This window comes from Microcebus murinus, chromosome 11 (assembly GCF_040939455.1).
Source record: "Microcebus murinus isolate Inina chromosome 11, M.murinus_Inina_mat1.0, whole genome shotgun sequence".
Taxonomy (NCBI): domain Eukaryota; kingdom Metazoa; phylum Chordata; class Mammalia; order Primates; family Cheirogaleidae; genus Microcebus; species Microcebus murinus.
Genome location: NC_134114.1, coordinates 97,924,083 through 97,949,658, shown reverse-complemented (window position 1 = coordinate 97,949,658; position 25,576 = coordinate 97,924,083). Strand labels below are relative to the sequence as shown.

At 39.1% G+C, this 25,576-nt stretch overlaps 1 protein-coding gene across 2 annotated transcripts in view; it reads right to left on the bottom strand.

The window, feature by feature from the left end:
- Nucleotides 1-25,576, bottom strand: part of CCDC192 (coiled-coil domain containing 192) — a 203,096-nt gene that overhangs the window by 165,655 nt on the left and 11,865 nt on the right. Inside the window, exon 3 of one of the 2 annotated variants that reach the window (XM_012740352.2) lies at nucleotides 2,837-2,944. The exons of the other annotated variant lie outside the window; for it this stretch is intronic. Coding sequence (XP_012595806.1) covers nucleotides 2,837-2,944 — 108 coding nt within the window. The remainder of the gene's footprint in view (nucleotides 1-2,836; nucleotides 2,945-25,576) is intronic. 2 annotated transcript variants of the gene reach the window in all.

Sequence of the window (25,576 nt, the reverse complement as noted above, 5' to 3'; positions counted from 1 at the left end):
ACGGGGACCTGAGAAACATCCAGTTTGAGTAAACTGAGGCTCAGGACCAACAGGTGCAACAACTTCAGGCATCTATACTTTCCATTCTGAATTAATTCCATGTTCTTCTCTAAGAAGCAAAGCCAGGAGGTAATGATTTGGCTAACAGTGGGATTAACCCTTTTTGCAAAGCTAGATCCACTGGTTGACAATACTGTAAGCTTCCACTCCTTTGTTCCAGCACAAGTCTTTGTTGTTGCCCTTTCTTCTGCCCTCTCCACTTCATTCTACCCCAGTGGACCAGCCCATCTGGCCAGTGCTCAGCTGCATGGCTAATATACACAATTTGGGTTACCAGTGAAGGCCAGCTAGCATTCCCAACATCCTTGTGATAAATCCTAAATTAATGACATTTAAAAGAAGCCTTAATATGTATAGCAGGCAAACATACTCCTTCACACACACACACACATACACACACACACACACACACACACACACACACACACACACATGAGTAATCATGGTCTTTAACACCAAACACAGTATTTCTGCAATCCCTTAGTGGCACAGCCTGGTAAGGAAGACAGTGGCACCCAGTGGACAAAAGTTTGATTGTTTGAGACAGGTGTTCCATTCTGAAATATTCTCAAGAACATTCTTAAGAAATAACAATTGCTCCCCTTTCTCTGTCCTCTCATCTCATTTTTCAAGATGTCAATTTAAATTTTAAAATAGAGGACAAGGCACTGTTCTTACAGTTTTTATCTTTTGAAGGATTAGACTGGACTCAAAACATGAGGAAAGCAAAAACCTCAGGATTAAATCCTTTGAGAACACAGTGTCTGTGTTGGCCAACATGCCTCAACAATAACCAAGGAGACAGCCAAATCTAATACAATGTCCCACTTAATTAAAAATGTAAAATTGACAATCCCTACAATGTGCTTTTTGCACATCATACTCGCCTTGTCCTCAAACCACGACCAACTTCCAATTCAATTGATTTGGTTATGCAAATCTGGCAACTTCAAGAACTGTAGTATAGGACAATAACACACACAGACCCTGCAGCTTACTACTATAGTGCAGTTTATCTTGGAGTCATAAAAACGCCTATTTTCATTCCCTGCCTCTTCCAATGATTCTATTGTCCGTGACCCACTTGAGTAGAGAAGCCCTGGCTTTTGTGTCTCTCTCCCCAAAACATCTAACCAGCATCTTACCTATGGAAGGTACAAAGACATCGAGTGAAATGCAGTTTCTGTTTTATATATTTAATCTGCTAAACACTGAAAAAAACACATCTAATTATTTGGTGTTATATAATTGGATCATCCAGTTAAGAATCTTAAATATTAGGGGCTATTTGTACTGGGCAAAAATATTTTATAAGGAATACAAGGAATGGGCCTATTCGTGAGTGAACGGGACTTGGCTGAGTTAACTGGGAAAGCACGTTAAGCCATTCGATGACAGAATAAAGACATCTCAGTGCAGCCTAAAGTCAGCAGAGGTGACTAGTTAGTTCAAAACTAACTAGTTTGGAGGCTCTGAAATTCTTAGTTTCTTTATCCTTTGAAATGGTACCTCAAGTTCATCATTATGGTCTTTGTAATTCATAATTTTGCCACAGTTTGAGCCCTGTTTTTGTTTGTTTTAGAGAAAAAAAAAACCAGCCTGCAGCCTACTACCATGGCTTGAGAGGGAGATGGAGACTTTCCCAAAAGGGCAACACACTTTAATTAATTGACATAAGTCCCCTGGTGACCCCTTGTGTCAATCACATTTAGTCAGTAAACAACAAACAAACATGCCAAAGGGCTGCAGCTGTTTTAGTAAGCTAAAAAAAGAAATGAAGGCCACATCACAGGTTAATTATACTTCTTTTTCTCATAACACAGCACCTTTTCTCCCTAGTTTCTGCAAAAATTCCTATAAAACTCTGATGCAATTAGACTTTACTGCACAAAGACACTATCTTTATTATTAAAAAAATTAACATTAGTTTTTAAAAGTTTCTAAAATATATTCTCATCCAAATGTATCAGTCCATGAGAAATTAACATACTTTTATAACATTTAATGGCCTTGTCTGTCCTTTTCCTTCACTGACTGTCACCAAGAGTGAGTGCTGGTGCCCCTGTGCCATGGGGGGGCCCAGACTCCAGGCAGCTTTGCCTTCTGGGCCAAGCCCTCTGCCCAGGAGGAGAAGCAATAATGAGGAACAGTTGCACTGCGCCCTGTGCTATTTGTACAGTGCGATCTCATTGGGAAATGGCCCAGCCCCTGGTCTGAGCTTCGCGGATACCCACAGCCACTGCCTCTGAGGTCAGGGACCTGCGGCACACGCAGAGCACCTGTGCGGCCTGCAGGCCAGGCTCCACCTACGTTCTGCTGTGGCTTTGCTTCCATGAGTTTCGAAGATCCAAGAGGAAAGTCAATATTTAAAAAATTATCTTCCAAGTAAACTTTTCTCAAATAATTCAAAAAAAGTTACTCCAGTGTGGTTTCCCTTGGTTTTATTTAATCTTGGGGCCTATCTGCTCACAATGGAAAGGTGCTTTGCTTATTCAGGAAAGCCACTTGCTTAAAGAAGGCTGTCCCTACCAATGGCCTGTGGTGAATGAAAATCAAGTAAAATATAAAGGTGAAACAACTTTTAAAGGCCAAAAAGGTCCCCACAGATGAAAGTACACACTGTCATGTCTAGAATGATAAAACAGTCTGCAGGCATGTGTGCACCCCACATGCGTGTACGTGTGCTTGCGTGTGTGCATGTGTGTGTGTTTAGATTCACACTTGCCATACTGAACACTGAGGAGCATTTGTTTCCAGTTCCCATGACAGGTATTACCTGTTCGGATAAAGCTCTAGCCTTTTCTTCTGCTTCCTCCAGGCAGATCTCCAAGGACCTGAGGTGGGCCAAGTTAAACGGCATCTGCCCAGTGTCCAGGGACTTTCCCTTTAAAACAATAATCAAGTATTACTTTTTGACATAGTTTCCTGAGTGTGTCTCAAACAATTTTATAGACTAAGGATAAGCTTGATAAACTCATACAAGTTCTCCTTTTTTCCTAACACAGTGATAAAACAGCAAAATCTTATAACCATAGTCTCATTTAAAAGTTTAGAATCTAAAGGGAGAGTAAAAATTAAATGGCGACAATGAACAGTTTTAGAAAGTTCAGATAAAATTACTCATATTGGAAATGAGTTGCTCTGCAACTTTTATTCTTACTTCAAGAGGTTAGGATCAAAATATCGCATTCCTAATGGAAGATGTCACCTAGAATGCCTGTGTTTTTAACATCACCTATGAGGAGGAACAGGGTGATTGGAACTCAGAGAAGCCCTGTGTCCTCTGACCTTCACCTTCTTGTTCTTATCACAAGTATCATGAAAGCAAAGACAAACGCATGCTTTGCAGTCAGATCATTCCTCCTCAAAGCATGGCTAATATGACCCAAATCAGCAGATGTATAGACTTTGCCTTTCAAATTTTTTCTAAAGTTACTTTTTCTCAGCTGCAAGCTGAAGAGTATGCAAAATTGGTATGGAAATATCAGTTACAGGCCTTGCTGAGATTAGAGTGCTTCCTAACTACTCTTTGGCTATCATGATAATTACTAATTACAAAGTAATATGAAAACTTAAAAAGGAAAACCTCATATGTGCTAGGATTATGACCTCCCTATAGTGTCCCTGGGTGTGCCCTGTTTTCCCATGAATACTCCTGCTGCTGTAGCTGCTTCTAATTAACCCCATAAAAATTGGACTGTGTTCCTACATATTTCAAAGGTCTAACTGCTGCTTTGCTTTTTCCCTATGGTTTATGAGACCATGGCTTTTACACATGTGTGCATTTCTTGATGATACAATAGAGCCATCTGGTGGCAAATGGAACCAGTCATAAAATTGCAGCATTCATTCAGTTCCTATAATTGTTCATACTGTGTGCTGAGCCTTGAGGCTGTGCCACTTGCCTCTGGTAATAAAAGGAACTCTATGGGATGGGGACAAAAAAATATTGCTACCTCTCACAAACAACCTGGCTCCAGAGCCAAGTTCCACCACACGCAGCTGCACACCAGCCTCAAAAGTCTGCCTTTGAGGGACGAACACCTCGGGCTGGAAAGCTGACATGAGGGATGACATGAAACAGTGATCCTCAGTACCTTGCGATGGAACCAGTAATTTCAAGAGTGGGTCCAAGAATTCTCAAAAAGAAAAAAATATCCTCAAAATAAAATCCTTGGGATTTACACTCAGAGATAAAATACGGATTTTCAAGAGGCCAAACCATTTTAAAAAGGTTGGGGATCTCTGACCTAGACTGCTATTTCCGGGGAGCATCTCCTTGTTGGATATTTGATCTCAAAAGGAAATTTTTAAATTTTGCATGAGTAGATTCAGTAATCATCTAATCTATTTCTCCAGTCCTTTTATTCCAAACACCAAAAATTTCCACAGCCAAAACAGACAACCATTTCCAATGAGATAAAACACTGGGAGTGTGGGGCAAGGTGGCTGACTACAGACATTGCTCACCGGGTCGTCTCGGAAAGGAGGAAAGTTTTAGGTGGGAAACAAACATAGCTCGGGTATAATTCCAAGGGAAAAGTGCCAGAACCTACTGGAGACTCCATAGGAAGAAATTGCAGAGCAGAACAAGGAGGAGCAAGATTTCAGCAGAGATCAACCCCCAAGAAACTTAGAGCCATGTGGAAACGGTAGTGGGGTTTTGTTTCTCCTCCCCTCACCCCATGGCAGTCCGCAGGCTCCAGAGCCACTGGAGATGTCCTCTGTCCTCAGGAGACCAAAAGCTGTTGCTGCCAGTGGACTGGGGGCTTCTTGAAAACAGAGCACCAGGCCGCCAGCCCCCTTGGGGTCACTCCCTGTCACCACAGACCTGAGTCAAGGCAGTGGGCGTCATACTCCTTGTCCACCCACTGTGTGCCTGTGTCCTCCCCAAGGAGCTTCAGCCATTCAGTTTTCAAGTCACTGGTCCCCAAACAAACATCTCCCAGCTCCTGCCCAGACTGCAGTGGCCACAGGGGGCTGGTGGGTCCCAGGGGATCTGCCTGCTCCCAGAGCCTGGACATTCTGGGTGGGCTGCCATTCAGGGAGAGTGACAAAGGGGAACAGAGTACCATCTCTCCTCCATTCAGACCCTTTCCTTCCCTCTCCCCGCCCCACCCACTGCAGTTGAGTGGCACTGGTCCACAAGGGATGCCTGAGCAGGGCTCTCAGCAGCAGCCGCTTCCCCTCTGTTGGGATGGCCACCACATCCAGGCTCCTACAGAAAGCAGGGCTCATACCTTTCCTCTTAAAGACCCTGCAGCAGAACAAAGGGTGCCCAGATCGTGAGCTCCCTGCCTGCTGGCCCTCCCAGTGCTGCTCACCTGGCTACTTCAACAGAGCAGGGCATAACCCAAAGCAGAGGGCTATTAAGCTCCTTGAGCACTCCCCGGGCAGCTCAAGACCAGCATGTATCACCCTGGCATGGTCAGGGGTTGAATTTGGGGAACCAGAAGACAGGCATGCAGGCTGGATTTCCTACTGCCAGGACTCAGTCATATTGTTCAGGGCACGGAGGGGAGATCTGTGAACTAATCTTGGGAGCCCATGTGCGCGCAACTAAAAGGAGAGTTCAGTGTGGGTCCCAGCTGCAGTGCATTCATGGAGCACCCCTACCCCCACAGGAAAGCTGCGCTTTGGATCTAGGACAAGAACTTGGGCAGGGAAGCTCCCAGCTCTCGGCACCTTTGCTGGCGAGGTCAGCTGGTTTGGGCTGCTGCTTTCAGCCAGATGCTGGGAAGGAGATTCACAGGGCAGGGGAAGAAGAAGAGGAGCGAAACCCACTCCTGACAGTCTGTGAATCCCAGATGGCCCCTCCTCCATGAGCAGATTTTCTGGCTTTGTGAGGCCACCTCAGCCCCTCCCTGGTGGCTTCCCCCAGCAGTCTGGGAGCAGACCCTTGACCACTGCCAGACAGTTCTGGTGCCTGCTGTTTCTGGAGACTGAACGTAGGCTCGTGACCCAGCCCCACCCAGCCTCACTCCTCCACCCACCTCTGCTGTGGTGGAGAACAAGGAGCTTCCTGGGAGCTCCAGGGCCCCACCCACCACCTGGGGAGTCAAGTGCTTCTCCTGAATGACTAGAGCCAGTCACAGTTCCCAAAAACCCCAGTGCAGCTGGCTTTTTCCTGCAAGCACCACCTACTGGCAAGAAGGACAACTTGTATGGCCCATTACAGCAGTGGTCCCCAACCCTTTTGGCACCAGGTATGAGTTTCATGGAAGACAATTTTTTGACAGACTTGGGAGGGGATCATTTGGGGATGATTCAAGTGCATTACATTTATTGTGCACTTTATTTCTATTATTATTACACTGTAATATATAATGAAATAAGTATACAACTCACCATAATGCAGAATCAGTGGGAGCCCTAGCTTGTTTTCCTACAACTAATGCTGCTGCTGATCTGACAGGAGGCGGAGCTCAGGCAATGACAAGAGTGAAGGGGAGCGGAATGGCTGTAATACAGATGAAGCTTTTCTTGCTTACCCGCCACTCACCTCCTGCAGGGTGCCTGGTTCTAACAGACCATGGACTGGTACCAGTCTGCAGCCCAGGGGTCGGGGATTGCAGCATTACAGAATAAACTGACTCAAGCACACAGAATGTGGTTGACTATCACCCCCAACACCACCTACTGTCTCAGAGATGAAACTGGACATCCCAATATACTTCACACTGTTAAGAAGACCACAGGGCTGGGGAAAGAGAACGGATTTCAAAGACCTCCACCATCCCTTGTCAACAAGAAATAGGGAATCTACCCATGTACATAGTACACAACCACTACAGCCTACAAATAACTAGTAATCACACAATAGATAACCAAGGTATCCATCTAGAACCTAGACCCCCATCAAAGTAGCCACAAGCAAAGCCAAAGGTCCTTATTCAACATATACTACAGACACACTCTTAAGAGTGGGGGGAGGAATCCATCTAAACAAAAGACATTTTTTTAAAAAAGTGATAGCTGCTCCAGATGAGAAGGAATCAGTGCAAGAACTTCAGAAGTATGAAAAATTAGAGTTAAAAGTATACCCCCAATGAAGTACACCAGCTCTCCGGCAATGGATCCCAAATAGAAACCAAAAGCAAGCACCCATTCTCATAGCAGATAAAAAAAGACTTTAATCAACAATGGTAAAAAAAAAAAAAAAAGATGAAGACAGTCATTATATAATGCTAAAGGGAGAAATTCAACCAAGATTTTGGTTTCTATTTGCATGGAGTATTTTTTTCCATCTCATTACCTTGAGTCTGCATGAGTCCTTATGGTTCAGATGTGTTTCTTGGAGACAGCAAACAGTTGAATTGTGTTTTTTCATCTATTCAGCCAGTCTGTGTCTTTCAAGTGGGGCATTCAGACTATTCACATTGATTGTTAGTATTGATATGTGAGATACTGTTCTGTTCTACATGTTAGATGAAACCTTACTGTTTTACTTTCTCTCTTGTGCTCTTGTTTCATAGGAAGAGTAAAGACTCAAATAACCTCAATCAGAAATGGAAAAGGAAACATTATAACTGATATTGCAAAAATAAATACTATGCAAAACAAACTAGAAAATCTAGAGGAAATGGATAAATTCTTGGAAACATACAACCTCTGAAGCCTGAATCCAGAAGAGATAGAAATCCTGAACAGACCAATAATGAGTAGTGAGATTGAAGTGTTAATAAAAAATTACCAACAAAAAAAGTCCTGGACCAGACAGGTTCTACCAGACCTATAAAGAAGAACTGGTACCTGTCATGCAGAAACTATTCCATAACATTGGAAAGGAGATAATCCTCTCTAACTTCATTCGATGAAGCCAATATCAACCTGCTAGCAAAGTCGGGAAAGGGTACTATAATAACAAAAAAAGAAAACTATAAATGAATATCCCTAATGAACACAGATGCAGAAATCCTCAATAAAATACTAGCAAACTGAATTCAATAGCACATCAAAAAGATTATCCACCATGATCAAATGGATTTTATCCCATGGATGCAAGGATAGTTTAACATATGCAAATCAATAAATGTTATTCACTACAGAAACAAACCCAAAGAACATATGATCATCTCCATAGATGCAGAAAAAACATTTGATAAAAACCACCACCCTTTTATGATAAAACCCTCAACAAACTAGGCAGAGAAGGAAAATCATAAAAGCCATATATGAGAAAACTACAGCCAGCATCATATTGAATGGGGAATAGTTCAAAACAGTCCCCCTAAGAACTAGGACAAGACAAGAGTACCCACTGTTACCACTTCTATTCAGCACAGTACTAGAAGTCCTAGCCAGAGCAATCAGGCAAGAGAAAGAAAGAAAAACTAAAGCAATCAGGACAGAGGAGATCAAACTATCCCTGTTCACTGATGATATACTATTATCTAGAAAATCGTATAGACTCCACCAAAAGACTCCTAGAATTTTGAGAAATAAATTCAGCAATGTCTCAGGTTATAAAATCAATATACAGAAATCAGTAGCATTTCTATATTCTGATGACAGTGAATCTGAGAGTTAAATCAAGGACTCAATACCATTTATAGTAGCTACAAAAAAAAAATACCTAGGAATATACTTAACCAAAGAAGTAAAATATCTTTACTAGAATAACTACAAAATACTGATGAAAGTTTGTGTCACAGATGACACAAACAAATGGAAAAACATCCCATGCTTATCTCATGGATTGACAGAATCAATGAATCAACATTCTTAAAATGTCCATACTACTCAAAGTGATTTATAGTTTCAACTCAATTCCCATCAAAATACCAGTGTCATATTTCACAGATCTAGAAAAAATAATCCTAAACTTCCTATGAAACCAAAAAGAGCCTGAATAGCCAAAGCAATCTTAAGCAAAAAGAACAAATCTGGAGGCATCATATTACCCAACTTCAAATTATACTACAAGGCTATAGTAACCAAAACAGCATAGTATAGGTATAAAAGTAGAGACATAGACCAATGAAACAAAATAAACCACCCAGAAATAAAACCATATACCCACAACCAGTTAATCGTCAACAAAGCAAACAACAACATACACTGACGAAAGGAAGCTCTATTCAGTAAATGACGCTGGGAAAATGGGATAGCCACATGCAGAAGAATGAAGCAGGACCCCTATCTCTCACTATACAAAAATTAATTCAAGATGGATTACAGACTTAAATGTAAGACATGAAACCATAAACATTCTAGAAAAATACAAAGCTAAAACTCTTCTGGACATTGGCCTACACAGAGAATTTATGACTAAGACCCCAAAGGCAAATATAGCAACAACACAAATAAATAAATATGACTTAATTAAATTAAGAAGCTTCTGCACAGCAAAGAAAATCATCAGTAGGTGTGTGGTTTTGAAGACTCTAAAATTTAAAGAGGTGTAGTCAGTCATTGTCCCAGTTTTGCAGGATGCAATGACAGAAAGCTGGACTTAGACCATTAATTTCCTTCTGCTTCCAGATATGTGCAGACACATGCAATTTGTGTTAATGATGAAAATGAACACACTAATTATTATAATTAGTGTGTAATTATTATACTTTTTGTCTTAAAATTATACTTTTTATATACCTGTCAAGCCCATAATCTAAATATATGTAGCTAAAGTCGTCAAGATTATCAAACTAAAATAATGCTAAATAATATTAAAAATGCAATAAACTCTTTGATTACAGTAAAGACATCTGACTATTATGCATCTATATTAAGTCTACTAATTGAACAAATCTTATATGAAATTTTAAGAGTAAATTTCCTTTTGAATGTGAAGATTTCTCATTTGAGAATTTAGAGGAAAATGTACATATTATTTTCTAATTTTATATTTCCTTATTTATATAACCTATTCTAGTACCTACTCATTGTCCCCTTCCTTGCTTTGAGCCTTAATTTCTCTGTCCTAAATTGACCTTACTCTTTTCCCCCAGCCGGTTTGGTTCAAGGTCTCTGACTGATGCAACTTCCTGTGCCAACCTAGAAAGGTCCCTGTGTGCAGAGGCCGGACAGACCTTTGCTGAACATTTAGTAGAAGCTTGACAAATAATTGCTGATTGATTAAAGACTCAGCAGTCAAGGAAGGTGGTTGCACCAGAAGCTGCAGTCTTTCATGCTGAGAAGCTGTAACACTGACTCCTTTGAGCAATACTTCCCGTGCATCTGGCCTGGGAGGCTGACAGGGATCAGAGTTTGCCAAGGCCAGGGGCCAGAGAGTGCAGCAGCGGACAAGGAGATGGCCTCGTGGTTGGGCGATGGTAGGCTTATTGTTAGGACTGAACGAGCACAAGCAGGTAAATGCTGGGAGAGATAGAGTGCTCACAAATGTTAATAATTCCATAATCCTGACTCCTTTAAAGAGAATAATTTGATAATAAAACTTTGTAGCTTATTTTAAAACCCTAGTAAAAAGAAAATGCCAATAGGGCACTTTCATAACAAGTGATCAAACAATAGTAGTGGGAAATTCAGTCAAGTATGTAATTAAGAACCAAGTTCATGTATTAAATATGTGCATGTGTATTTATTTAAAAGCAGTATTGCTAAATAAAAGTGTGGCTACAGCAAATTCCACCTTTGTGGAAGAGCATTTTGACATAGGTCAGTTTTAGAGAAATGTCTCCAATAATCTGAGGCCAGTAAAGTGCTGGGGCTCCAGCAGCAGCCCCGCTCAGTGGTGCAGCAACTTCCACCGGCTAAAACGCACTTTCAACACGTTTTGCAATGTTCGAGCTTCCAGTGTGACAGACCATCTATTCACCACTACTGCTGTCCAGACCCCTTTCCCCAGCGCAACAGGCACTTATGGCCCTCTACTTCCTTATCCTTCTGCCACCTGTTCACATTCCTCTCGCAGATTCGGGGTTTCCCCCAGGGAGCAGCCTCTCCCCACCCACCACCTGCTTCTGCCCTGGCGCCAGGCACATTCATGTCATCCCTCCCCTGCTCACCTTTCGTAATCAGTATTCATTGCACAGTGGAAAGTTCATCACTTTCATGTCTTTTTGTGCTTAGCTTTTGTGATGTTAAAACTCAAGTTTCTTGTTCTAATCCATTCCAGTGAAAACTGTATTCCTCTGTGTTTGGGGTTGCCTCAATTGTTATCTGATAAGATATTTAAATTCCAAACGTAAAAGAGCTACAACCAGAGGTTGCAGAAGTTGCCATCAACATGACTGAGCAGGAGGCAGACAAGGAAGGGTGCCAGCTGAGCACTGGCCAAGGAGCATTCCACTTGTAATCTGGAAGGCCACGGGGTCTGGCTTGATCCTAAATGACTGCGACTTCGGGCCAGCTACTTCACTTCTCTGGGCCTCAGCATGTTCCTCTTTAAATGAAGAGTGTATTGATCAGGTCCCAGCAGGAAACAGATGGCCACTCCAATGGAGTCATTGAGGACAGTTAAATGAAGGGACCATTTCCAAAAGTGTGAGCACAATTAAGGGCATGAGCAAAGGATGGGGAGGCAGCCCCTAGAAGCGCAGGTGCCATTTGCTTTACCTTGATCTGAAGAGGCCAGAGGAGAGGTAAGGACAGAGCATCACTGCTAGATTTCGACAGAGAGCGGGAGAGGGACACGGCCACTGCCAACCTGCACCAGGCAGCAGCGGTTGGGGGAGGGGGAGGGAAAGAAATGGATCACTGGAATAAAGAGCCTGACCTTCTCTCCTTTCACCCTCTGTTCTCCTGTCTGTATCTCCCTTGGGCTGAACCCAACAAGAAGCCAGAGGGCAAGAGAGCCTGAGTGACAAGTCCAGAGAGACCAGCTCTCCCTGAAAAGAGCAGAGTGGAGAAAGGGTGGAAAGTGGATTCAGAGGGGGAAACAAAGAAACCTCAGCCCGAAGGATTCTGACAGAGACCTCAGCCCAGACGCCAGTGTTGGTTTGGGCTAACATTGTCACCAGTCAGCAACAAAAGGACAAAAACAAACCTTTAAAAAGAACATTGTGCATTTGTCATGAAGTAAACTTTATTGCATTTAGAAGACTGTTCTTTATTCTGAGATTATGATTATTTAACTTTTTTGGTGTTAAGAGGATGTTTCTTTAACAAATGATGATGGTATATGGAAATTACTTTGTTTTAGTGTCTTGAAAAAAAGTAAAGTTGGCAGTCCTATGAGAACTAACCCTAATTATATTTGGAGTGAAAATTCTTACTGGTTTATGAAATCTCAAAGTGTAGAGACACCCCCCCATCCAATTGGTCTCTGTTAAATTACGAATTGAATGTTTTATCAGGTAGCCTTTCAAGAACTATGGTCCCTGAATTCCCCTGGACCGAGTCCAGGATGAATCTGTATTCCATATCAAGTTGCGTGCTTTAGCAAGGTTCCAGGTTACTGTTTTTCTAGAAATAAACATATTCCTAAAGGCCAACCTTTCAACCTGTGAAAGATTTAATGACTTTTCCATTTCTATAGCATCACTGATAGAATAAAAGAAAAGGAAGTTTAGACTCAGATTTAAATTTATTATATAAAGTGATTGTTGGCATGGAATTTGAAGAGAAATGACCATGTGACACTTGATAGCTTCATAAATAACTTTAAATAATGACTCACCCCAAACTCTTAACATGCCAAACCTCATTTAAATTCAGTTCAAGGCAATTTAATTCATTTAGGTTAAAAAAAAAACATTTATTGAGGACTCACTATCTGCCAGGCACTATGCTAAACAATGGGGAGTAAGTAATAACAAGACAGACATGATTAATACCCTTGGCAGGATTCTCAGCCTAGAATTGCTTTCTAATACAAAAATCTTGGGATTTGGGTTTATATAAAAATGAAAAGAATGTCAAAACTTTGGTGGCTAATTTAACACTTTTACGCTCACTCATAATATACTGCTTTGTGCTTTGGGGCCTTGTTCTTTTCTCTTTCTGAGGATTCTGGTTGATGTTGGAAGGTGGTAAGAGGCAGTCCTAATCTGTCATCAAATATTCCAGGTTTATCTCAAATAACATTGCTTTATAGGTTCTTAGAGACCATGTATAAACGACATCAGAGGAGAAAAAAGACCTTGTAAAAGATGTGTATCTTTCATGACTTAAAGTTAACGGTAAAACGGAGTCTGGGTTACAGGAGACCTGAATTTGAGTTCATATTATATTTCATATGTTACAGAATTTGTTCTGTGACCTAAAATATCCCTTTGCCATTTTAATTTATGAGCGAGGACCTGATGAAATCTGTGAATTCTCTTATCAGAAAAAAAAAATGCATGTGCACATGCTTGCACACACACAATAAGCACACGTGTGCATACTTTTGCATATACTGTCAACGTTTAAGCACCCTTCTCAATGCTAGCCATGTAGCTCACATTAAGAAATTCTTGTTTAAAAGGAATATCATATGTCAGCCACCTTTAATTTTTATTTTAAACTAAAATGCAAAATCTCAATGAATGAGAGTATTAATAGGCTCTTGCTGCCTCACTCATAAATTGTGCAGATAAACAAATGAATAATTTCATCATAGAAAAATGGCCAAACCTCAAAAGAAACAAAATTGTTCCTCTTTCTGGACAGCAGAGCAATTAGCATACTTACAGGGAAGCCTTGTTTTGGGGACTGAAACCTCACAGCAACAACCCATCTTGTTGGCCATGAAGTGAAGATTTTTATAATGAGAATATATTTTCTTCATAATAATAAAAAGAAAAAAAAAGCCAAAACAAGGTAGTCTTCCTATTAAAAAATATTTTGATTTCTTTATAAAATAAGAAAGAGAGAAATGGGTAATTATTCAATGGGTATAGAGTTTCAGTTTCACAAGATGAAAAAGTTCTGGAGATGAATTGTGTGCACAGCAATGTGAACATACTTAACACTACTGATTTGTATACTGAAAAACATTAAAATGTATTTTATATATATTTTATCACAATTTAAGATAAAATAAATTTTTAAATAACATGCTACAACAAATGTTAAACACAAATGTTAAACACAAATAAATTCTGAAGTGAAGGAAGTAGTCTATATGGAAACTGATTCAACTGTTTTTAGTCACTTCACAGGATTGTTGTGAGAATAAAGTTTTAAAAAGGTTGAGTATTATAAAATCTTAAATTAGAAAAGGAAAAAGAAAACATAAGGTAATCTTGCTGAGGGAAAGAATTTTTATTTCTATAATTTTAAAAAATCCCAAAATTAGTATTCATTTTTAAATGAAATGTTCAGTTATGTGGGGTATAAAATACTACAAATGCTTTTCTCATTTGTAAAGACAGTGCCCTGAGTAGTTGAGTTTTGTGACAGGATTACTTATTTTCTCACACATCATCCATAAATTTAGATTCTGAGTACTTTGGTATATTGACCAACAGTGTTTTCACTCTGAATCCCAGTGTTTAGGAAATATATGTGCCTGTTGGAAGAAGAATTTTCAAGTCAGCTTATGAATGACGTGATAGAATTGATATAGACTTTTATTGCCCAAGCATACTGTGGTTTCTAAAGTTAGTTTTGTTGAATAAATTTTGCTATACTGTGTAGAATTAACAGCACATGTTTCATAATTGACAGTGTTCAGAATGAAGGTACTTTTTTTTCTGCCAGTGAGTTTTAGATTCTAAATAAGTGAATTTTAAAAAAATTCAAAATATTAAACGGCAATAAGAATCTCAATACTCCAACGATGTTGTTCCCAAAACCTAGCAAGGAAATCCTTAGTTGAACTTGATGTTTCCCAAGAAACCTATTCCATGAGAAACCTTTTTTTCTCCCAGCCCAACATTGCACAGACTCCCTGCTTTACCAAGATTTGAAGGAGAAATGTGGTGTGCAGCCTTCTGAATCAGATGAAAGTGCAGCAACAATTTCCATTGCACATTCCACTACAATAAGGCAAGCAGAGGACAGAGGGAGGGCTCCCTTTTTCTGTGAATTTCCAATTCTTTCAAGGTCTCCCAGTCAAAATGTTTCTAAAAGGCATGGTGAGAATGTCAGAGAAGAAGGCGTAGCCTCAGATTACTCATTTGTGAAATGAGAAGACCATTATACCAAATTAATCTTGAGCTCTGTGCTACTTGTTTGCCATTCTGTTTTGATTTCCCATCTCATGAATCCAATCCCTCCAAACTAGAAGCCTCAACTCCCTCTTCAGCCACAGTGTACGCAGGTGACTTAGGCTCCGCCAGCCAGACACACCGGCCCGAGACTTCACTGTAGACTGGAATGGCATGGAAAAGGTGCCAACAGAATGGAATTTGGCCAGGTTGACAGGGTCATTCTGTTTTGAGAGACTACAAGGACAGCAGACTTGGAAGTAGTATCTCACACTCAGGGGAAGTGACAAGTGATGTGGGGCCCAAGCCTGGTGACAGCAGTAACAGGTTTGTCACCAGAATCTGCAGGGCAATTAGGTATAGTCTCCAAGGTGAATCCACTTGACTCTCCTAAAGAACCCCTGAAATACCTATATTCTCTAATAATTCATTTCCCTCTTAATACTAGTTAGAAGGGTTCTGTTGATTTCAAGTATGATCTAACTGAAGCAAAATCCAAAGTAATTATTATTTAAATTGTTTATGTGACTTTAAGCAAGTAATTTAATTATTTGAGCCTCCGTTTCTCTCTCTATAAAAGTGGATGAAATGATAACTCCAGGGATTGTTGTGATAGTTACATGTGGTTATGCAAAAAATGCTTACTATGATGCCTGATCCATAGTAGTAGCTAAAAAAACAAATTATCTTTTTAAGTTGGAGGTTTTATGTTTCTGTGGTGTAGCTTCTGGGAACTCACAGCCCAAGGAAGAGCCTAGGAGTTGATTATTAGGACCAGAAAGGGGTGGTCTTGGCACCATGTGACTATACCCAGCCTGGTTCCTCCTTGTTGGAAAAGGTACATCATTATATATAATCTAAGAGCAAAAATTTAAAAATGCAGTTGGGGAGGGCACAGCCTGTATCCTCCCCTGCCAGTTAAAGATCATTTTAACTTGTTCTGTTCCATTTCTTTCCTTCCTTGACTTTCTTCCTAGACATGTTCTCTGGGGCTTCTGAGATGAAATAGGTTAAAAATGAGTAAGAACAAGACAAGTGTGCGCTATGGCTAAAGGAAAAAGGTTTTCAAGGAAATTTTGAGGAGAAAACTTGGGAAAAGCTGCCCTAAGATGAAAGCTTATGGAAAAGAAAAGGGGGATTTTTCACTAAAAAAAAATTCGAAACTCCCCCCATGTTGTTTAATTAACGCGATTTGACCCTCCATATCCCAGCAGGGTTCATTGGACCCAATTATAGTTTTGTTTCTTATTTTGACCAATTTCATTTGTAAGAATTGATATTTCATGAATTTTTATTCTTTCTTAGCAGTCTTACAAAAAACAAAGATAACATTTATTTTCAAACAATAGAATAAAATTCATTCTGTCTTGAGATTGTCATGCAGGTCCATTGGAGCCTTTTGTAAATCTAAAATATATTGAGGGATCTTAGTGATCTTATTTTTCTAATATTTGAAACATTTTGCTATTTTGTCATCCTAGGAATTATTTTTTTATCATTATTCATCAATTATTTCTAACTATGACTTTAAACAAGACTAAAAGAAACCCAAATAATGGTGGAAACTCCTGAAAGGACAACACAGTAGTGAAATTAATAATCATCATTCAATTTTTTACTGTGCTGTCAAAATTGTTACATCATCTTTCAAGAGGGTATAAAAGAGGAGACGCAATGTTTCTAATCTGTTTTTACGCTTTCATTGAACACAGCTGAGAATACTGAATTTTTCTTTTACCATCCGTAATGCCCAAAGAGAAGACAGTTGACGGAGGAAGCCGTCAACTGCATGAATCAGAACATGAACATAAAAAGCAGTAGCAGCAAGCACTCCAGACCAGCACTGTCCAATGTGGTAGCCACTAGCCACATGTGGCTTTCAAGTACTGGAAATGTGGCTAATTTGATATGTGTTGTAAGTATAAAATACACACTAGACTTTGAGGACTTAGTATACTAAATGAGAATGTCAGATATCTCATTAATACTTTCTTATACAATTATATGTTGAAATGATAATATTTTAATATGTGTGGATAAATAAAATACATTATTAAATTTTAATTTCACCTGTTTATTTTAGAAGATTTTTTTTTATTTCAGCATAATATGAGGGTACAAATGTTAAGGTTATATACATTGCTATTGCCTTCCCTCTCCCCTCGAGTCAGGGCTTCAAGCGTGTCCATCTTCCCGACAAAGCACATTGCACTTATTATGTATATATAGAAACCCATTCCCTCCCCCCACCTGCCCAACACTCAATAAATGTTTTTGTTTCTTTTTAACATTTTCGTTGGATTTTATAACTTTGCCTTTACCTAGCAAAGGTTAGAGGTATGCCCTTCCCCTCCACACTGTTTACCGCATCCCTCAGGTGTGGGTCTATCCCCCAACCCCCAATCTCTGGTGAACACCACCACCCTTTGAGCACCATATTGATAACTGGTCAGTACCAATGTGACGGTGAGTACATGTGGAGCCCATTTTTCTAATCTTGTGTCACTTCACTTTGGATAATGGGCTTAAGCTCAACCCAGGATAGTATAAGCGGTGCTACCTCACTGTCGTTTCTTAGAATTGAGTAATATTCCATTGTAAGCATATACCAAATTTTAATAATCCACTCATGAATTGACGGCACTTGGGTTATTTTCACTTCCTTGCAATAGTGAATTGTGCTGCCATAAACATTCAGGTGCAGATGTCTTTATAATAGAATGTCTTATGCTCCTTTGGGTAGATGCCTAATAATGCTATTGCTGGGTCGAATGGTATAATAGAAATATATAATATAATATAATAGAAATAGAATCTAGCTGTTTGAGGTATCTCCAAATCCTTTTCCACAAAGGTTGCACTAATCTGCAGTCCCACCAGCAGTGTAAGAGTGTTCCTTTAATGTGGCTACGAGGACATCTTAAATGAAATACATGGTTTGCAGCATGTTTCTACTGGACTAGTATCTAGTGTCTGGTTTAGACACTAATGTTGATGATGGAATAAATCATGTAAGTGAAATAAATTATGAATCTTCAGACCACAATTTCCTACAGAGTTAGATGAATGTCCTCAAGTTCATGAATCACTGAGTAAAGAATGTATCTCTAAGCACAGTAAAGGAAATCGAGTATTCTCTATTCCAGTCAGGAAAGACTGGCACAATATTTTCTGACAAGAACTTGGACTTTCCTTCTTTGCTAAGAGAATATGTGACAGTATTCTTCCATCTTTTGTAATGTTTATGTTGCAAAATTGGTACTTTATACAAAGAGATTTGCTATGTTTACATTTTATTTAAATTTTGAATGAGTTTTTCTTTGTACTAAACTTTTATTCTTCTGTAAATTATTTAAAAAATGACTTTAAAAGTAAAAGGTTTAGATGGGTTTATTTGATTCAGATGGTGAATGATGCTGATAATTTCCTAGTAAACTAAGGTTTAAGAACTTGAGTTATTTGAAAGTTACCTTACCTTGCAGGTACTAGACTGTATTTTTAAACCACAAACCAGTTCTGATCATTTGGACCATTTGAATCTTATTACAAGATGAATGGTCACAAAGAATGTTATTACAGAAGAATTTTTTTCTAGATTTTCAGTACATAATTATCAGAAAAGAATGTAAGAACACATTGGAGGCAAAAGCTCCACATACTGCTGTATTCAGAAGGAGAAAGATTAATAAGATTCAGAATATAGTCACCATGAACATAGATATTTCTATTTTAAGGAAGATTCCTAGTAGTAACAGCCCTTGGGGAAAGCAAGCTCTTCTAGAATTTATATCATTTTCCTCAGGCATTTGAGATAAGCAAGACAGGACTTAGCCCTTCCCAAAAAATGTTTCTGAGCCCCATTTAATTTTAAAATAACTTACAGTTTTCCTTTGCATTAAGTATATGATTGAAGAGAATTCTTCCCTGACTGAAAAACACAATGTGTCCAGCTATTCAATAACAAACACATGAGAATCACTCCTCATTTACTAGATGAGGGGTGTAAGGCCCAGAGCTAAACACGGTGGATAAAGATAAATTAATCAAAATCCCAACCTTTCAGGAGCTCATAGTGTGATGTTGAGGAAGGGATCAGAAATATTCAGATAAAAGGATCTCAATTTATAAGGGGGAGAGGAGAGACGGAAAAGAACGTGTGTTGAGAGCCCCCTCTGTGCCACAGAGTGTCTATATATTTGTCACAAAAATTTAGACAGTAAAAAAGGTATAAAAATGAAAGTAAAAATCATCTAGAACCCTACCACCCAGAGATGGCTACATTTGATATATTACTTTTTCTTCTTAGAAGATGTTCTTCTAAGAAGTATGTTCTTCTTAGAAGACGTATAACATAGAAGATGTGGAGCCATACTAGACATGTTAATTTGCGATAATTTTCAGTTAACAATATGTCACAGACTCAACCTATATTTGACTAATGATAAATGTCACTTCTCATGATTTTTAATTTTTAAAATTACTATAATTTTTACTGGTCCTCTAAACACGTATGCAGTTTTCCCTTGTGTTGGACAATGCTATAATAAAAATATTTCTATATATATCTTTGTGACTTATTTTATATTTTATTACTATAAAATTTTAAACAATGATTACTAGATTTTAAAGAGTATATACTTGATACATATTTAAGATTACATCCCCATAATGAACACACCCACCAACAGTATATGAGAATCCTAGTTTTCTTATACCTTTGCCAATAATGATATTTTAATACCTTTTCTATTTGTCAAACTTATAGGTAGACACAATGTCTGGGTTTTTAAAATTTTTATTTCTTTGTTTTCTATTGAGTTTAGACATCTTATTTGAGATTTACAAGATTGGACATCTTACTGGATATTTATATATCTTGTTTTGTAGGAGTGGTTTGTATCTTTAGCCATTTTCTATTTAAGTTCTAGTCTTTTTCTCATTCATTTATATGGGACTTAATATATCAAGGATATTATATTATAATAAATGTTACAAATAATTTTCTATTGCTCATTTTGGATATTTGTAAATGCTGCTTAAATGGGTTGAAACAGTGGTAAATGATAAGTTTTCTTATAAGATACAGAATTTTCAGAGACTATATTATCTTGGAGTTTTTGTGCATTAATGCAGAACCTTTATCCACGGAGAGAGCTAACTTTTTGGAGAATCAAATGCTAATCAAAACTTGGAGAAACCCTCCATTTCTCAGAACTTTACTAAGTACAGATAACATATCACATTGATTGAAATCATTAAACTTATTTCAAAATAACCAATTGACTCTGATACCCAATCTAACAAAAACAGTTCAGCTATTGACCTGAGGCTATGAAGACCTGGGCTATTACTCCCAGCAGCAAGTTTCAGTTTAACAAAACTATCAAAATAAATGAAGCTGAGGTCACCTAATCTGCCTAGTGAGGCTGGGGGCAGCCAGAGGTCAGACTCCCCCCTTGATAGAAATTAAGGGAGACTTACCTCTCTGGGAAAGGCTAGACTGTCCTAGCCCTTTGGAAGGGTATCCTCTCTCAAAGAAATTTTGAACAGTTTGAGGAAGTAAATTTCTTCTGACCAACGCAGTCGAAATGTACTCTCAAAATCAGACCACTTGTCCACAAAACATACTTTCCCCTGCCCAGTCTTCCTCTGATCTAAATGTTCAGGTTTCAGAAGATGAGCAAAGTGCATGTGAGATTTGTTTTATCCAAAATACTAATGCAGAGTAACCCTTGAGCTCTAAATATATGTATTTACTTCTGTCCCCATTTTACATCTCAAAATTCCCTTCCTTTTGTACACACAAACTTCTCAACCTTTCTGTCCTCATAGAAAATAAAGCTTTCCCCAAATTATGCCAGTTGTTTGGAACTTTTTGCCATTTGAAGGAGCCAAATGGAGAAAAAAATGCAATGGGCATCAGATGAAGCAAATCTGCAGACACTTGAATGCCTCAGTCTATAGAGGTCCTTTACACCACTGGTGCCTCCTGGGGAAATTCTGAAAAACATGTATCTGTAAACAATCTATTTCAGTGCCACGTGTTTTCTAAATTCCTTTGCCTATTGACTTTTTTAAAAAGTGGAGGAACACATTTGCATGAAGACAGGACCATTTGTTTCTTATGCATTTACTGTATCATAGAAATTAAAAATCAAATAGGTCATCTTGTCCTGTTGTTTGTGAAGGATCATTTTCTAACGGACGCGCCCCAGTTCTTTGGCCAACCTCTAAGATATTAAACTGCTAAGATATTTTTTATGGCCTCTGCTCTCAAGTTAGATAGAACCTATTATTAAAATGAGAACTTCTGGAACTAATGCTTTCCTTATTTTGAATCTATCTATAGTATTTTCTTTCTTAGGGTTAATTCTTTTTTTAAATCTAGATTTATATTGCTATAACTTTCTGTCCATCACATATTTCTAAAACTTCTCCCAGGCATATTATATGATCTTACTTCCTTAGCTTTGAAGTTCTTTTGGGCTGGGTGACTTCTTGGGCCAATGAAAGGGGAACAGAAGTGACGTGTGCAACTTCTGGGCGCAGCACTCACTGTGATAGTTTGTCCCCTCCTGTCCAGTGCTGCCGGGACTGCTTAAGCGCATTCCCAAGGGAAACATCCGTGCAGAGAGTCCTGTAGGGCCCCGCTGCCTCCCATCTTGGATGGGTTTGTGAAGGAAAAAATGAATAACTTCCAAAAAAAGTAATGATAATCAAATTAAATCAAAATCCATTGAAGTTGTGATCTTTCTTGATACCAGGCAAAAGAAAAATAATATTCTCACCAATTACAATAACATTATCACTACTACCTTTCTCTGTATTGCTTGATATCAAATCTCTGTAGAAGTTTTTTCTGCATAAAATTTAGGCTACATTATTTAAACCAGGTAAAGATAGTTATATAGAGCCAGGTAGGAGGATGGGAGCAGGAGAGTATGGTTCAGCTCCTCATTTATTTGCAAGATCTCAACATGAAAGTGACTATGTAAGAGGTGAAACAACGAATGGGAACTCCAACTAACATCTCATATGCCAGCATCTGGAAAGATAACATTAGTTCCCTTTAGCAAAAGTGCCTTGAAATAAAGATTCAATTTATATACTATTTGTGGGGTTTGGGGGGGCAAAAAGTAAATTTTTTAGATTGAATATATAAACATTACCATGATTTGTTACATGAAATATTTTACTTTCCTAAAGTTTTCAAACAGATATTTATTAAATCTCTTACTTACATTAAAGAAAGATTGTTCTAAAAGACTGTCAAGGTTACAGTGACACTTTCTATTCATGTTTTTCATGTTGCCCTCAGTGACAGAACAATGGCTGTTTAGCATGTCTTATGACTTTCCATTCACTAAACCGCATTCATTTGGTTATGACCTATTTTGATTTTGTGATTATATGAGATTAAGGTGCCAGGAAATAGACTCTGAAAGAGAGATTTGGCTGCAGAGGGCTTGTTAAGATGGCATTTACAAAGGATGGAGAGAAACAGGAATATAACAGAGGCTTCAGCCAATCCCAAGGGGAGCTCAGGAGCTGCACTGGCCCTTCACAACTGTCCCCAGTGTAAACAAGAAGGCAAGGTCTTATGCCCTGCATCAATCAGTCATTGAATGCAGGTTGATCCTATGAAAAAGGGGCACTGGAGCTCCTTCAGCTGAAGTGAATTCTTGGAGAGAGACTCAGCTGTGAGTCATCAGCAAAATTAACTATAAATGGATCATAGAACTAAATATAAAAACTAAGACATATTGGTCACATACAACCTACAACAATTTTGTCATGAAGAAATAGAAAACCTGAGAAGAACAATAACAAGTAATGAGATTGAATCAGCAATAAAAAGGCTTCCATCAAAGAAAAGCTCAAGACCTGATGGCTTCACCGTTAGTCTACCAAACCATTTAAAGAACTACTACCAATTATTCTTAAGTTATTCCAAACAATTAAAATGAGGAAATTCTTCCTAACTCATTATATGAGGCTAGCATTATTTCAATACCAAAACCAAATGAGGAAACAACAAAGAAGAAAACTATAGGCCAATATCACTGATGAACATAGATGCAAATATCTTCAACAAAATACTAGTGAACTGAATCTAACAGCATATCAAAAAGATTATTCATCATGATTAAGTGGAGTTCATCCCAAGGATGCAGGGATGGTTTAACATATGCAAATCAATAAATGTGATACATCACATCAACAGAATGAAGAACAAAAACCATATGATAATCTCAATAGTTGCACAAAGAGCATTTAATCAAATTCAACACCCCTTCATGATAAAAACTCTCCATAATTTATATATAGAATGAACCTCAAAACAACAAAGACCACATATGATGAACCCAGAGCTAACATATGGAATGAGGAAAAGTTGAAATCTTTGTCTCTAAAATTAGGAACAAGACAATGTTGCCCACTTTCACTACTTTCTATTCAACACAGTATTGGAAGTCCTAGTTATAGGCAAAAGAAAGTAATAAAGGGAAAAAGAGAAAGTCAAATCATCCTTGTTTACAAGTGACATAATCTTATATAGAGAAAACTCTAAAGACTCCACAAAAACCCTGTTAGAAATAATAAACAAATTCAGTAAAGTTGCAGGATATAAAATTGACATACAAAAATTGTAGTGTTTCTTTCTGTATACTGAAAGCAAACAATCTGAAAAAAAAATCAAGAGAGCAATCTCCTTTACAATAGCTATCAAAAAAATAAAATGTCTAGGAATAAATTTAACCAAGGAGGTGAAAGATCTCTACAGTAAAAACTATAAAACACTGATAAAAGAAATTGAGGACACAAATAGATGGAAAGATATCCCATATTCATGGACATAAATTAATATTGTTAATACTACCCTAAGTGATTTATAGATTCAACACAATCTCTATCAAAATACCAATGATATTCTTCACAGAGATGGAAAACACAATTCTAAAATTTGTATGGAACTATAAAAGACCTTGAAGAAATCTTGAGGAAAAATAACAAGCTGGAGTCATCACACTATCTGACTTCCAAATATACTGCAAAGCAATAGTAACCAAAACATCATGGTACTGGCATAAAAAACCAACATATAGACCAATGGAACATAATAGACAGTCCAGAATCCACTGTGTTAATAGCCAACTGATCTTTAACAAAGGCATCAAGAGTACACACCAGAGAAAGGACTGTCTCTTCAATAAATGATGCCAGGAAAACTGAATATCCACATGCAGAAGAATAAAACTAGTCCCCTCTCTCTCATAAAAAAAGTCAACTCAAAATGGATTAAAGACTCAAATGTAAGACCTGAGACTATGAAGCTACAAGAATAAAACAGGGGAAATGCTTTGGGACACTGGTCTGGGTAAGGATTTTTTTAATAAGACCTCAATAGTACCAGCAACCAAAGCAAAAATAGACAAATAGGATTTCACTAAACTAAAATGCTTCTGGAGAGAGGCCTAGATGGCAGACTAGAGGCAGCCTGCAAAACGCCGTTCTCACAGAGAGGACCGAAAGTGGTGAATAGATACCCACTTCTGGACTGATCATCTGAGTGAGAGCCCTGGGAATACATGGATAGTAAATAGGAGTGAAGTGAAGAAGACAGAAGTGGGATGCGCTACTCAGCAGGATCAGAGGTGATTAGAGAAGGCACTCATGTGGGAAAGGGACAGAGCAGAAAACCCCAGGCACCACACTTCCCCTGAGAATACTACAACTGGAGAGGCAGAAGACCTCTCCACTGCAGCAGGGCTCTGGACAGTTACAAATAGCATCCCAACCCCAGAAAGCTACTTTTGCCCAGGGGTCCGACCTGTGACTGCAGCCCCCCCACCCCCTCAGGTGGGGGGGGGCAGGGAATCCTGGCATTCTCGTGCAGCCTGTGGGTAGGTGACATGCACCCCTGCTGCCACCACCACCAAGGACTCAGCAGAGCAGGAGACCATGGGCCTGCAGCCCGCTGCTGTGGCCTGGGTGATCCTATTCAACTGCACTTCCCGTGGGACCCAGATAGAGCATGTGCCTGTAGTCATTGGTGACAATTGCCCGTGGCCTGGGTGATCCTATTCAACTGCACTTCCTGTGGGACCCAGATAGAGCATGTGCCTGTAGTCATTGGTGACAATTGCCTGTGGCCTGGGTGATCCTATTCAACTGCACTTCCCATGGGACTCAGACCAAGCATGTGCCCATAGTCATTGGTACCAATTGCCCACTGCTGGGGCAGCTGGACCACTACTACCACCACTGCTGCCTGGAAGGCCCCACGTAGGATGAAAAACAGTGCAGCCTTGGTCTTTGGATCTGTACAATATGCATGCCACTGACCCACACCATCCTGTGCAGCTGCCCTGGATTCCACAGCTTGTATGCACCCTGCCCTGCAACCACCCTGGCCCGTGGCCATGAGCACCGAGCCCCATGGACCTGCTCCATCCTGCATAGAGACACTGATTTGTGGG